The 15,952-nt window shown below is 39.3% G+C and overlaps 1 protein-coding gene across 2 annotated transcripts in view; it reads right to left on the bottom strand.

Annotated features, from left to right (window-relative positions):
* Ccdc170 (coiled-coil domain containing 170) overlaps positions 1-15,952 on the bottom strand; it is a 77,556-nt gene that overhangs the window by 46,701 nt on the left and 14,903 nt on the right. For both annotated transcript variants that reach the window (XM_046427433.2, XM_046427434.2), the window contains exons 2-4: positions 7,802-7,930; positions 6,172-6,428; positions 585-729 (exon numbers count right to left, since the gene is read on the bottom strand). In XM_046427433.2, the coding sequence (XP_046283389.1) occupies positions 585-729; positions 6,172-6,428; positions 7,802-7,930 (531 nt within the window). The remainder of the gene's footprint in view (positions 1-584; positions 730-6,171; positions 6,429-7,801; positions 7,931-15,952) is intronic.

Raw genomic sequence — 15,952 nt, 5'->3', positions numbered from 1 at the left:
CGCAAGGAAACAGAAGGGTTTCTCAATGAGCAACAAGACCAGGAGCACTCAAATACCTTGAGATACCCAAATGAACCACTATGAGACAATGAATTATTCAGTTAGTATCAGTAATTTCTAATTTCCATCTTAACAGTCATCTACCAATAAATAAAATGTTTATTGCTTGGTTTTCAAGTAAAATTTTAAAAGTACTTTTGAAGTAATCTTAAATGTATACTCAGTAAGTCCCCCAAATGACCCCTATCTGGTTTTATGTGTGTGTAACTAAAAGAAAACAAACATGGTCCTAACATGTATCATCAATATGAATAATTAACTGTATTTGAAAACCTAAATATATTTTAGACAACATAATTCATCCCTTTTGGAGAATAATTAATCCCAAATAATGGTAGGAAGAATTTTAAATTGAGGCCCCAGAGATGCTATGATTTGTCCCACCTCACACACTTAATCAATGCTACGCTTGGGCTACTGTCCGGGTCTCCCATCACTATCCAGACTCAACCTCAGAACCTCCTTTCATGTCACATGTCAGAATGACCCTTAAATTTCAGTCTTTCTGGTCTGCATTGCGACACCTTTAAAATTAAATCTTCTTCCGATGCCTTCTCACTCCTCTTGTCTGGATCCAAGGAATCATGAAGTTGAATTAGAAACTCTTCGTGTTTCCTGCTATGCTTTGAAACTTGCTTCTTGTTTTCCTCATTTTCCTTTGAACATTTTCTATCAGGCAAAAAACAAATAAGTCAGGATTTAGCACCACAGAAGATAGCATTCATCAAACCCAGTCGGAAGTGAAGCTCTCTGTGGGAAATAACTGTTATTTTCAGCACAAAAGAGGCCCCTGGACACAATGCACATTGCTGTCAACCAAGCCCTGTGAGGGGCAGAGAAACGTGGAAGCAATTTCTGGGTACGTATGCTTTGCATTTCTGCAAATGCAGAGAAATCCTCATGGCATCGCGGACCTAGTAACGGGCCGGGGGTTGGGGGAATGGATTCCGCCTCCTTTGTTCAACCCTTTGGGATCTGCAGAAGCAGAGGCTAGCCTCTGGATCACAAGTGGATTCTTTACTACGTGTGATCGTAACCCACACAAGCACAGGTCCCCACTGGGACCTTGTAGAGAAGCAGAGCGCCAATGCATTGGTTCTAGAAGACCAAGCTTTACTTCATTTTCAAGTGACCTATAGGGGTACAGGCGTAGCCAGGCAGAATTGTAATAAGGGAGGAGGGGATGGGCCACCCTTGGAGGACAGAAGAGTCAGTCACCAGCAAAGATCATGATTAGTTTCCACACACACACAGAATCTTTAGGGTATGGGAAGAGTGTTGTAATTGGCCAGTCAAGAAAATCAGGAGATTGGGAGCCTGCTGTGAATATTTTATTTCAAATTTCAGATAGGTTTGTTGAAATGGTGTGGTCCATTTCTAATGCTTTAAATGTTAAAGACTTAGAGGCCATGAAAAAAAATAGATGCATATTAAAGGCAAATTAGAATCATTTCAGTTAAATTGGTGCCATTTTTTCAGTACCCTAGACAACGAACATGATTATTGCTTTCCCTTTTCACCACGTTGAGTATTTACTGCAATTTTTTCACTTTATTCAAAGATTAACAAAGCATGTAATTGCATATACTCAAAAGCATGTCGTATTTTCACTTAGAAAAATGTAACAATAAAAAACTAACATCAATATATCTTTGAATTCTTATTTTGGGCATATGAAAGGTAATATTTATTCAGTCTTTCAGGTTTGTGAAAGGCACAGTGAATACTGTGATTCTTATCGATTTACATATATGATCCTGTATATTAACCTCAAGATTTCAATCTTACTCTCTAAACTACGTCCACATCTATTTTCATTTTTCCTGACCTACCCTCCTAAAGTCTCAGAAGTTACCCTAAGGACATAATCACATACATGTGAAAATATGAATGCTCATGGACATTCATTACAGCTGGGTTTATTTTTTTAAATTTGTTCTTTTTAGTAATACATGATAGCTGAATGTATTTTGACATTCATACATACTTGGAGTATAACTTCCCATTCCTGTGGTTGGACATGATGTGGAGTTACCCTTGTCATGTATTCATATATGAAAATAGGAGAATTATAACCAACTTATTTTACTGTCTTTCCCATTCTAAGCTTGGTTTGTAGTAATTTTTTTTTAATGGTGCAAACCTAAGTGTTTACAGGAAGCAAAAGGAATTGGTTGACTAAATTGAGATACTTCAGACAGTGGAATAAAATGGGTTCTTAAAAATTATAATGACTTTTTAAAATATCTACAATATATTATTCAGTAAAAATAGTATGTTACATGATGTCATGTGGGTACAACTATCTGAAAATCTGTTCAGAAATTGTTAATTATTACTCAAACTGAAAAGTTTTTTCTCAGCAAAAGAAACAATAAGAGAGGTAAATAGGGAGCCTACACCCTGGGAACAAATCTTTACTCCTCACACTTCAGATAGAGCCCTAATATCCAGAGTATACAAAGAACTCAAAAAATTAGACAATAAGAGAACAAACAATCCAATCAACAAATGGGCCAAGGACCTGAACAGACACTTCTCAGAGGAGGACATACAGTCAATCAACAAGTACATGAAAAAATGCTCACCATCTCTAGCTGTCAGAGAAATGCAAATCAAAACCACCCTAAGATACCATCTCACTCCAGTAAGATTGGCAGCCATTATGAAGTCAAACAACAACAAGTGCTGGAGAGGATGTGGGGAAAAGGGTACACTTGTACATTGCTGGTGGGACTGCAAATTAGTGCAGCCAAATTGGAAAGCAGTATGGAGATTTCTTGGAAAGCTGGGAATGGAGCCACCATTTGACCCAGCTATTCCCCTTCTCAGTCTATTCCCTAAAGACTTAAAAAGAGCATGCTACAGGGACACTGCTACATCGATGTTCATAGCAGCACAATTCACAATAGCAAGACTGTGGAACCAACCTAGATGCCCTTCAATAGACAAATGGATTAAAAAAATGTGGCATTTATACACAATGGAGTATTACTCTGCATTAAAAAATGACAAAATCATAGAATTTGCAGGGAAATGGATGGCATTAGAGCAGATTATGCTAAGTGAAGCTAGCCAATCCCTAAAAAACAAATGCCAAATGTCTTCTTTGATATAAGAAGAGTAACTAAGAACAGAGTAGGGACGAAGAGCATGAGAAGAAGATTAACATTAAACAGGGATGAGAGGTGGGAGGGGAAGGGAGAGAGAAGGGAAATTGCATGGAAATGGAAGGAGACCCTCAGGGTTATACAAAAGTACATACAAGAGGAAGTGAGGGGAAAGGGAAAAACAATACAAGGGGGAATAATGAATGACAGTAGAGGGGGTAGAGAGAGAAGAGGGGAGGGGAGGGGAGGGGGGATAGTAGAGGGTAGGAAAGGCAGCAGAACACAACAGACACTAGTATGGCAATATGTAAATCAATGGATGTGTAACTGGTGTGATTCTGCAATCTGTATATGGGGTAAAAATGGGAGTTCATAATCCACTTGAATCAAAGTGTGAAATATGATATATCAAGAACTATGTAATGTTTTGAACAACCAACAATAAAAAATTAAAAAAAAGAAATTGTTAATTATCACTTTTCTATAACCATAAGGTTTTAGGCAATTTTTAATTTTTTCTTGGCACTTTAAGTATACATCATTTTATTGTTCGTTTAATAAACATTTATTGAGCAGGTAGTATGCACCAGGCCCTATTAATGATGCTAAAGGACAGTAGTAAACAAAACAGACAAGAACCCTTGCCCTCATGGAGCGTATGTTGTAGTTGGAAAGATGGACAATAATCATAATATTAATATATGCAAAACCTACAGTAAGTTATAAAAGGACTGCAGAGAAAAGATGAAGCAGGAAAGGTGGTAAGAAATATTGTGAGCAGGTAAAATTTCAGATGTGGCACTTTGGGAGGCTTCAATAGGAAGGAGCCTTCTGAGTGAAGGCCTAAAGGAAGCAGCCATGTAACCTCTGGAAAAGAGCCTTCTAGGCAGAATGATTAGCAGTTGCAAAGACCCTGGGGTAGGATCACACCTGTCAAGTTCAAGAAACAGAAAAAAAAGAGAGAGAGAGAGAGAGAGAGAGAGAGAGAGAGAGAGAGAGAGAAAGAAGAAAGACAGTTATCTAAGGTAAAAAAAAAAATAAAGGAGATAAAGGCAATAAACCAGGTTAGGATGGGTCTGTTAAGACATAGAAAATACTACTATGTCTTTGTCCTCAGTGAGAAAAGAAATCACTAGAGAGCTCTCAGCTGAGGACAGACATGATCTAATTCGTATTGTAACAGGATCACCCTGGCTGCAGGGGTGTAGGCAGAAGCAAGCAAACCACTATTATGGACTAAATGTTTATATCCCCCAGAATTAATACATTGAGCCCTAGTTGTCAATATGACAGGCAGAGCCTTGGGGAGGTAATTAGGTAATAATATTAGAGACATGAAAGAGATGACAAATCTCCCTCTCTCCACCACAAGAAGGCATTCATCTGCAAACCAGGAAGTGGGTTCTCACCAGGGAATGAACTGTCCAGCCCCTTGATCTTACACTTTCAGCCTCCAGAACTATAAAGGAATAAATATCTGCTGTGTAAGCCAGTCTATGGTATTTTTATAGCACCTCAAACTAAGACAGAAATTAATATCAGGAGTGGGGTGTTAATGTTTCAAATGTCTAATGCAATATCCAGTAGTTATTGGGGTGACCACAGAAGCAGTCAGAATTTAGGTTCACTTTGAAGGTAGATAGGATTGGGATTGCTAAAGAACCAAATATGAGTATGAAAGAGAAATAGAACCAAGGATGATATTAAGATTTTGGACCTGATCAACTAGAAGAATGGAATTATCCTTGAAGAAAATAAGGAAATTTGTGCAGAAGGATTGTGTGGGAACGTCAAGAGCAGAGTTTTAGACGCATTAAGTTTGAGGTGCCTGATGGACCAGGTGGAGAGATGTGGGTAAGATGGTGGGTCTTGAGTTGTGGAAGGAGATTCAAGCTAGATACAGAAATGTGGGTGTCACCAGCACTTAGATCATGCTTAAAGTCATGAGACCAAATGACAAAGAAATGAGAAGAGATTTGAAGACTGAGCCCGAGGCACTCCAACATTTAGAAGTCAAGGAGATGAAGGAAATCAGCAGAAGAAACCACATGAGAGGATAAGAATGGAAACGGTCATGTTCAATGTCCTGGAGACCAACAGAAGAAAGGGACTCTAGGAGAACGGCGGGCTGTGACTGATGTGCTGCTGACAGGTCAAGCGAGGCGAGGCTGACCACTCACCCTGCACTGGGCAGTCACTGGTGGTCTAAACGAGTGATTCTGTGGAGCAGCCCTAGGAGAGAGGACAGCACTTGGAGATGGTGATGTGATGGTGCCGTGCAAGCATGGAGAAGTTTTGCAGGAAGTGGGAGAGGAGGAGGACAGGAGCTAGGGTGTTGCTTTATTTTTTAAAATGGAACAAGCAAAATAAACATCATGCATTTTATTAATAAAGACATTGGAGTCATGTATAGAATTTTTTGAATATATTTTAGAAGTAACCGGGTCCCACTTTTGTCTTAATGATCACCTCCTTATGAAACCAAGTGTGGAAAAATCTAAGTTTTAAGAGTCCTTTGTGTAAACTGGTAATAAAACCTAATGAAGAACATTTGGGTGGTCTGGCGTACAAGCACTGGAGAAGTTTTGCAGGAAGTGGGAGAGGGGAGGACAGGAGCTAGAGTGTTGCACTCCAGGATTTTTATAACTTCTTCTGAGTAAATGCCTCCCTCTGCAGACAAGCCTGTCACCTCAGGGTTAAACCTCTACTTACAGAAAATCTTCCCGTTTTGCATATGCTGTGTTTTTACAAGCTTCGTCTATAGGACAAACCCCTGCTTAGGACAATCTTGTATCTGTTGAGACACTTGATGAGACTTAGAAAGAGCTAGGAAAAAGCTTTTAATACTCTAAAGATATCTAGAGTTAATAATATGTTTTTTTAAAAATTGAGTTTCATGGTCAGATAATACAAAATATTTGAAGTTTATTCAAAGACATATCTTGCTCCAAAGCTAGTATGGATCATTCACTAAACCGAGAACATATTGCAGTATCCTTACTGTAATTTCTCCTCTAGTTCCACAACTCTCTTCATTAACTCCTGATTCTCCTTGATTGCAGCATGAGCTGTGAGTTCCGTTCTGATTTTAGAAGCAGAAAGTGCAGCTGATTCTTCTTCTAGCTCTTGAACTCTGTCCCTCAAAGAGGTGAGGAGAGATGATTTTCTGGCATTGTTTTCTTTGTAATTCTCCATTTCAGCCTTTAGCTCTTGACAGGAAACTTCTTTGGAAAGCATCTTGGAGCGCAGGTCTCGAAGCTAACAAAAACAACAACAAAAAAAAGACAAAGGAATCTAATGGCATACCACTTGAAGTACCAGTTAGAAATCCAAAACCATAATTTAAAATCTTATACTATTTTTCATGACTTAATCCAGGTTTAATTTCTTTTTCTCATATTTCTATCTGTATTTCAAGTAGGAAATTATATTTTAATAATGGACTTCATGTTCTGTCTTTTTCAAAACCAATAGAGCAATGATTTTCGTCTCATTCAGGAAACATTTGTGGTGGGATTACAAAAAGTAATAAATATATTTTGCAGCAGTAACCCATTTTCTATATCCAGTATTGCTGCTTTTGCTTCTTATAAACAATGATTCAAGGAACCTACAAGCCACACTCTGTGATTTCACAGCCACAACTATTTCTCAAATAAATACAGACTATTTGATATATCACTATATTTCTTCTACTAGCCTTCTGGACCATAATTGTTGGTGAAAAAATAACATTCAGATTTCTGAAAAAAAAAATATGAGAGCAAAGGAAAATCCTTATTGCATTTATATGAAATGGGGACATTTTGAATTTTATGAGCTCTCTGGCATCAAAATGCTCATCAATGTACATATCCTACCAAACTAAGATGTCAGGTCTCTCCTACAAGAACACTTGATAAATTTTATAAATGCAATGCATTTCTTTGGAACTATAAGTGTACTTGCATACATCCCCCCCTTCTCTCTCTCTCTCTCTCTCTCTCTCTCTCTCTCTCTCTCTCTCACACACACACACACACACACACACACACACACACACAGCATCAACACATCTTTCAGGGGGGTCCTGGCGGCCTCAGGGAGATTGCTTGTTATCTCACAGGCCAGCCTAGATTCCTAGAGACCACTGGGCTAGGAGCAGAATGAGTCTAGGGAGACTCAAAGCTCTACTGTAGACCTGATCTAGCCTAGAGGGCAGGTGGACCCCAAATGTCTTACTAGAATTTCCCCAGCCAATCAAAACTTCCATAAGAAAGGAATTCAGATTTCCCTCCTAAGGCGCCATATTGCAAGCAATCCACAGTAAAGGACAATATTCCCAGAGAGGCTAAAAGTTCCCCAAGGCCCTTGCAGCTTCAACCCAAAGTCCTCAGGTGCCCTCTGGTCACTTAAGGCTGCAGGGCTTTCTGAGATTCAAGCCAGGCCAAGCCACCTTACTTTGCAGTGTGGAAATGCACAACCCTTCAGGAATTCTAGGGGATGGGCTCACCAGAAAAGAAGAAGTGCAGATTTTGCCAAAAAGCTTCAGTCTGTATTCTACTATCCCACTCCTAATTTTCTGTCCTCTACTTCACCCTGTCAGAAGCTAGAAAGACCCACTTTTTGATGTTAAAGGGGCACTATCTTACCTCAGACTGCGCGGATTCGAATTTGACCAAAGTTGCGGCAAGTTCACTTCGAACATTTTCAACCACATTCCGATAATGGTTTAATTGCTCCCGAGAGACAGGGACTTCCAAAGAATGATCACGAGTTTCCTGAAAGTTCCCCCAAAAAGACAAAATACAGAGAAAAAATGATAAACAATCTTTTCTGTGCAGCTGTGCAAAGCTAGATGGCATGGAAGTATTCTTCATATTTCAAATGTGTTGAAAATGCTAACCAGAAACGTGTTGTGTTCAGATCACTTTATTCTTGTTCTCAAAATTCAAAGGGAGATCAGAGATAGCCCAGGAACTAATGAGGGGCTATCCCAGGGTGGTAGTGAGATTTGACACTTAAGGATTGACTCTTGCCATTCAGAGCATTTCCTTCCAAACAACTCAAATGCTATTTGACCCGTGCCCAGCACAGAAAGAGTCAGCAAAGAACTATCAGAAGAGAAACAGCACCACACCCTCTGTATCAGGTGGTTTCCATCATTCCTCTGTCTCCTGACTATAAAGGTGATCAGCTCCTCTCTTGTCTGTTCATCAGAGATCACGGGATTTCATGTAAAAGACCATATTCTTCCTCCTCACTAAGCCCTTTTACTCTCAATCCCATAAACTCCTGTGATCACAGAGATGCCTCGAAGAAATGCAAGAGATTAGAGATGGGGAGAGCATGGAAAGCCTTCATCCCTCCAGAAGGGAGCAGCTCTCAGCTCCACTGATGGTCACCAATGCAAAAATAAGGATCCCAGCTGGCCAAATCATTCTGATTTTGTAAGACAAAACATATACCCAAACTTTTCAAATTGATTCTCAGTTTTGCAGCTTGAAAACTGTCAAAATGTTTTTAAAGAAAAATATGAGCCAAATAAACACTTCTGCAGAGCAGACTTGGCAGGGTTAGGCTGTGGTCAGCCTGCAGCCTCGGGTCCTGTCTCTGTTCTCCCGAGCATTATGTCCACTTCCTTCAAGAACCACTACTTAGTTTGTACCCACCTCTGTGAAGTCCCTCCAGCCTAAGGTCTTTGTGAAAGAAACCCATTCATTTTTGAAGGAATATGAAAGAGGTCACATAAAGGAGAATTTCCTGGAATCTCAGTGGCCTCAAGGGACACATCAGTGAAACCATCGATGACTGCCAGCAACTACTACAGCAAGTGTTTGACATAATCATGAATGTAAAAGTCATCATAAAGCCCTTAACCTGACAACAAGCGTTGTCATGACCAATGTGTTGTAGTTCATAGATGCCAAACAAAACTTTCTGGGCACTTAGGAACAGTCAGTGTTTGCCAGTCACAACATGCCCAAGGAGATGGTAGCTGAGTCCTCCTGGGGAGAAAGCAGAACAAGATCCATTGAAGCTTTTACTGGAGAACCACATCCTGTTCACTCTCAGGATTCAGAAGGGCCTTCTCCTCCCTAACCACCACAGCCACGTGTCCTAAACCAGCCTAAGTGAGGACATGGGTCACTTACAAGAGGTTTCAACCATGGGGTATATGGCTCGCCATTCTATAAAACCCATTAGGAAAATAAGGTCCCCTATGACTATCTTGTTCAATAACTAACATCTTTGTTTAGGAAACGGCATGATCAAGGGCTGACTCAGTGGTTAAGCACTTGCCTTGCATGCATGAGGCACTGGGTTCAATCCTCAGCACCACATAAATTAATTAATTAAAGATATATAAAAAAGAAATGGTATAGTCATATTATTTTTATATCTCCTTCCAATGAAAAAATATTATGTCCATTGAATGTAAAACTAAAAGCCAGACAAGACAATTCAGAAATTCATTTTAGGAGGTTACAACCTAATGCAAAACAGTACCAAAAGAATTATCTTCAAACATTCATGGGTAAATTAAACTATATATTAAGATAGGATGGGGCTGGGGTTATCACTCGGTGCTAAGCACTCGCCTAGCACACAGAGGCCCTGAGTTGACTCCACAGCATTGTGGGAGGTGGGGGAGAAAAAGAAGGGGAAGAAGAGGAGGAGGAAAAAAGAAAAAAAAATACCCAAATATTTAATACAAAGATATTCAAAAAGGTGAATGTTAGCAATTTTTAAAAAAAAAAAATCTGCAATTGCAAACATTAAAAAAAAAACTACAGATCTAGAATAATGTTAACATGAAGGAAAAAAAGGAAAAGAAAATTATACAAATGCACAATAAAATCATATTCAGCCAGGCACGATGTAATCCCAGCTATTTAAGAGGCTGAAGCAGGAAAATCGCTAGTTCAAAGTCAACCTAAGCAACTTACAGAGACCCTGTCTCAAAATAAAGAATAAAAAGGTTTGGGCGTATAGTTCAGCAGTAAATTGTTCCTGGGTTCAATCCCCAGCACCAAATAATAAATAAATAAATAAAATTATATTCAGTCAGTAAAAATCACATTTAGGAGACTACATTGTTTTTTGTTTTGCTTTGAAACATGGTCTCACTAAATTCCTTAAGCTAGACTTAAACTCATGATCCCCCTGCCTCAGCCACCCAAGTAGCGGGGATTATAAGCATACACCACTATGACCACCAAATGCTTACCCTTCCCCCAGACTCACCCAGGTGTGGGTGATCAAATCCTAGGCATGATGTACAAGCACTCTACCACTGAGCTATTTCCCCAGGCCAGTTTTGGGGAGACTTTAGTCATATGAAAAAATGCAGTGTGTGTGTGTGTGTGTGTGTACTGGGGATTGAATTAAGGGATTCTTAATCAGGGAGCCACATCCCCCAGCTTTTTTATATTTTATTTAGAGACAAGGTCTCACTGAGTTGCTTAAGGCCTCGCTAAGTTGCTGAGGCTGGCTTTGAACTCACAATCTCCTGCCTCAGTCTGCCAAACTACTAAGATTACAGGCATGCGTCACCGAACCCAGCTAAATGCAATATAAATTTTAGTTTAAAAAAAACAAAATACAAAATGGTATATACACTTTCATTTTAGTTGTGTAAAATAATTTTATGCAAAAGAAAAAAAGTTTTATTAGAACTTAGAAAATTTGTAAACACCAATAAATTAGTAAGAAAATCACAAATGACCCCATAAAAAGGACCCAACATATAAGCAGGAAATTTCCATTAAGAGAGATACAAGTGGAAGTAAAATATAAAATATGAAAAGATACTCAACTTCCCTAAGATTCAGGGCAATACACATTAAAACACAGACACACCAATTTTTGTATAGCAGATTGGGCAAAATATAAGAAATTTGATACTACCAAGTGTCAGCCAAGTAGAAGGGAAGAGTTATTTTCCTATATAGCTTCTAGGAATATAAAATGAGTATATCCTTCAGATGCCTTACCAGTTTGTTTATATCTTTCAAGAATGGAGATGTAGAGGGGCTGGGGTTATGGCTCAGCAGTAGAGCGTTCGCCTAGCATGTGCAAGGCACTGGGTTTGATCCTCAGCACCACATAAAAACAAATAAATAAAATAAAGGTATTGTGTCACTACAACTAAAGAACTATTTTTTTTAAAAAAAGAATGTAGATGTAGGGCTGGGGGTATAGCTCAGTGGTGGAGTGCTTGCCTAGTGTACGCAAGGCCCTGAGTTTGATCCAGTTATGGTGTGGTTTAAAATGCCAATGCCCACCCCCCAAGGCTCTTGAAACCCTCAATATAGCAGTGTTCAGAGGTGGGGTTTAGGAAAGTGGTTGGATCATGAGGGCTCTGATCCTCATCAGTGGATTGATCCATGAGTGGATTAATAATTAGATGACATTAATGGGAGGTGGTGGAAACCTTAGGCGATGGGACTGGCTGGAGGAAGTAGGTCACTAAGAAGGAGCATGCCCTGGAACAGCATCTCTTGTCCCCAGTTTCCTTTCCTCTCTCTCTTTCTGCTTGGCACCCGCTTTGAGCCGAGCAGCTTTCTTCCACCACCTCTCCCCTTCCACCATGATGCTTCTGCTTGGAACCAGCTGACCATGGACTAACCCTCTGCAAGCAGGAACCAAAACAAATCTTCTCTCCTGTGAGTTGTTCACATCGGATGTTTTTGTCACAGCAATGGCAAACTAACAGATCCACCAGCACCACAAAAAGAATTAACTAATTAATTAAATGTAAATGAATAAGTCTCTGACCCACTTATACATTTACTGAGCCACATCCCCCAGCCCTTTTATATTTTATTTAGAAACAGGATCTCACTGAGCTCAACTCTCCAATTGGTTCCCCTTGAAAAATACTCACACATGTGCACAGAGGATACTCATAATATAGCACGATTTGTAGTAGCAACAAATGGGGAAGGGGGTTACTGTAAAAATATTAAGCCATTTCCGTACTGTAGAATCTGATGCAACAGGTAATATGAGATAGATCTGTATGTTGGGGCATACTAATATCCTCAAGAAATATCACTGAATAAAAACAAGACAGCATTCATCCATAGTTTGATACTTGTTCTCACAAAGCACATACAGGAGGAAAAGTACCACTGCATGTATTTACTATGAATATATAGGACAAAAAGAGAGAAAGACCCACAGAGCACCCAGTCACCTAATGACAGTACTTTCTCTGCAGGGGACAGTAGGACGCTAGTACTGGAGCTGTGGGTAGGGACGCAGTGTTTTGATTTTTTTTCAAGAAAGATATATTTATGCATTATTTTTACAACTAAATATAATTTAAAGAAAAGAAAAACATTGAGAAGAAAATGCTTACTGTGGTTATCATTTAGTTCCAGGGCTAGATTTTATTTTCTTCTTTATTATACATTTCCATATTTTCCAAAATCTTTTTCAACAACCATGTATTACTTTCATCCTTCTTAAATTTTCAAAAATAAGACAAAACCCAGGAGCCTTGCTCCATAGCATATATATGAACACGATGACAAGAAATGACAGTGGGCAGCCTCGACACAAGCACATATGACAGCTGACATTTCAGAGGGTTACTGTCTTAATTCAGCCCTCCGGGAGTTCATAAAATTTTTGAAAGTCCTTCAACTTTTCCTGTAAGTATTAAGCAATCTTCGCCTTAAAACTTTTTTCTTAGCCTATTCAAAAATGGCAAGATTAAGAGCTCATCCATTTGTCATCACACGAGGACCATCTAAGTTATTAGGCACCTCTCAGCTAACCCAGGAAGCAATTTTATATTAATTTTAAATATCCAACTATGTATGATTTGATTTTGCTGCTGATATTATTATGATAATGATTGCAATTGCCTCACAGGGTGGCTCAGCGTCTTTTCAGAAAAAAAGGATGGTTTCAAAGCTCAGTGGCATAAAGCTTATTCATAGTTCAAGTAGACAACGTGTCCCATTATCTGATCTGTGGACAATGTCTTGGGCCAGTCCTGCTAGTATGGCATTTAGTTGTCTTACTATTCCATGGACAAGAGAGAGAGAGAGAAAATCACTGCCTGCCTCGGACACACAAAAGCTCCTAAATCCATCCCACCCTTTCTTGTTCCCCATGGTTCCAAACTGCAGTGCAGACTTGCATTCCTGCAGACTCCGGCATTGCGACATGCTTCCTTCTGTCTCTGCAAACTCATGTTTCCAGTGGTGCCCAGTGAGGAATCCCCTCTAAGACACTCCCCCCTATTGTCTGCCTTCACTCCAACTAGTAAAGTTTCTCCCTTAATTTATCATCCATAAATTGTCTCATAAGTTGCCTTTCTCCCACCTAATCATTACTACAAGCAATTTTTGGCCATTCATCCGTTTTCCTCCCTACCTGGACGGACTTTCCTGAGCCTCCTGCTTTTCTTTTTCCTTTCCCTGCACCTGAACTCTGGTGCGCCTTCGTGGGTGCAGTGGACCATGTGACGGGTGTGGGGTCCAGGGAGTCAACCTGCTCACCTGCACCTTAGCAGCGATGGGGCACGTTGGGAAGAAGACATTGCTGCTAAAACCAAGTATCACAAAAAGCTGATCATATTATCCTTACATTGTCCTACCATCCTTTTCCCCTTAGGCATTACTCTTATTTACTTGAAGCTCCTTCTAACCTAATATTCCTGTTGAAAAGAATACACCATCCCCAGAACCCCAGGGGAAAACCAAGAGAATACACTGGTCTAAAATCGTCTGGCTTTACTAAAGACATTGAGTCTTCTCCTCGTGGGGTGTGCAGGGGCCGCAATGAGAAACACTGAGGTGCCAAAGGCTTTTGAAGACTTGCTTTCAGTACTGGTTATAAAGTATCTTATATATTTATACATGCATATATATCAGAATACATACATTCACATATAAGGATACATATGTATGTATGTATGTGTATATGTACAATTTGTTCACAACCAATATGTCCTGATCCAGAAACTTCTCCCATTGCTCTACACCATAACCCTGTGAGTGGGGGTTGTTCCTGTCCCTTCACTTAAAAATGAAGCAAGTAAAACTTAAAAGGAATTTTGTTGTCATATTTTTTTTTAAGTAGGAATAAAAGAAAAGAAGAAAGAAAGACACAAAGGAGGGAAGGAAGGAAGGAAGGAAAGAAAGAAGGAAGGGAGAAAGGGGAGGGAGGGAAAAGCAGAAGAACTGGTGGTAGTTCTTGAGCAATGATTACTTCTCTGTGCTGTATAATTACAAATGAGTTAACCGCATCCCAAAAAACATAGGCCACTGTTTTCTCTGATATGGAGATGCTAACACACAATAAGTCGGGCGGGGCTAGGGAACAATAGAGATACTTTGGATTAGGTAGAAGGGAGTGAGGGGGGAGGGGTCGTGGGGGTGGGAAGAATAGTAGAATGAATCGGACACTATGATCCTATGTGCATATATGATTACAGGACCACTGTGATTCCACATCGTGTACAACCAGAAGAATGAGAAGTTATACTCCATATAAGTATGATGTGTCAAAATGCATTCTATTGTCATGAGCAGCTAAGAGAGCAAATAAATTAAAAAAAAAAAAGTATGCCTAATGAGGGCTGGGGATGTGGCTCAAGTGGTAGTGCGCTCTCCTGGTATGCGCGGGACACTGGGTTCCATCCTCAACACCACATAAAAATAAAAAATAAAAATAAAGATACTGTGTCCACCTAAAACTAAAAAATAAATATTAAAAAAAAGTATGCCTAATGGACAGGCATGTAAAACATCCCAGGTACTGTTGGGGGACTCTGATTAACACTCTATGACCCGCAGTTCTTCCAGTTCTTGGTAATGTTCATGGTGTACAGTGTCTATTAACACAGGAATTAGTAAACTACTACATCCATAAGAAGAGAATCTAGAAAGCAGTTACAAGAACCAGTCTATATCTATTTGGAGCAAATAGATAGACCTCAAAAGCATACTGTTTTTTAAGTAAGTTAGAGAACAAAAGTAACAACATGATACTTTTTATGTTTTAAAAGTGAATGCTAAGTAAAATAAGGTATTTTCCCTGGGTGCAAATATGAACGCAAAAAGTATTGTCAATGGTCTCAAAGACACCCACCAGACCTATACAATTATTAACTCTGGAGAATGGAGGGAAAGATCAAGATTACAGGTGATTGCCAAAGGGAACTACAGCATATTTTGCAATACTCTACTTTTTAAAGGGAAAGTGACTAACCTTAATGTGCATATGTATCAGAACATCACATGCTGTCCCAACATAAACATGAAGAATTTTACACCTTTGGTATCAGTTTTAGAAGATTTAAATTTTTTAAAAAGTGACTAATTTTCATATTAAAATTAATTTCTTACCACCAGTGAAACTCCATATCATGTACAACCACAAGAATGGGATCCTAATTAGAATAACATACTCTAGGTATGTGTAATATATCAAAACACTCTACTGTCATGTATATCTAAAAATATTAAAATCCCTTAAAAATTTCTTAATTGTATAAGTAAAAGACAACTGAAAGCCTTTTAAGGGTCCAAATTACTTGGTTCTCAGTTGGTATATCCTAATTTTCTTTGCTGTAGAACTTTGAGACGCTGAATACTACATCTGTAAATTCTTACTGGCTGCAGAAGCAACAGGAAACTGTGAACTTGAACCCCAGCATGCACTAAGAGGAAGTAGGAAAGAGAACCACTGAGTTCCAGCAGTGCTTGGGATGCACTTGGTGTGCAAGGATAATGTGATGACTGCATTGGGGACAGGAAATTCACTGCTAAAATGAATGGTAC

The sequence above is a fragment of the Marmota monax genome, unplaced genomic scaffold, assembly GCF_021218885.2.
Source record: "Marmota monax isolate L192 unplaced genomic scaffold, Marmota_monax_Labrador192_F-V1.1 WCK01_AAM20220418_F8-fsc00114, whole genome shotgun sequence".
Lineage (NCBI taxonomy): Eukaryota > Metazoa > Chordata > Mammalia > Rodentia > Sciuridae > Marmota > Marmota monax.
Note: the sequence above shows the minus strand (reverse complement) of the source record. Positions and strands in the feature narration are given on the sequence as shown.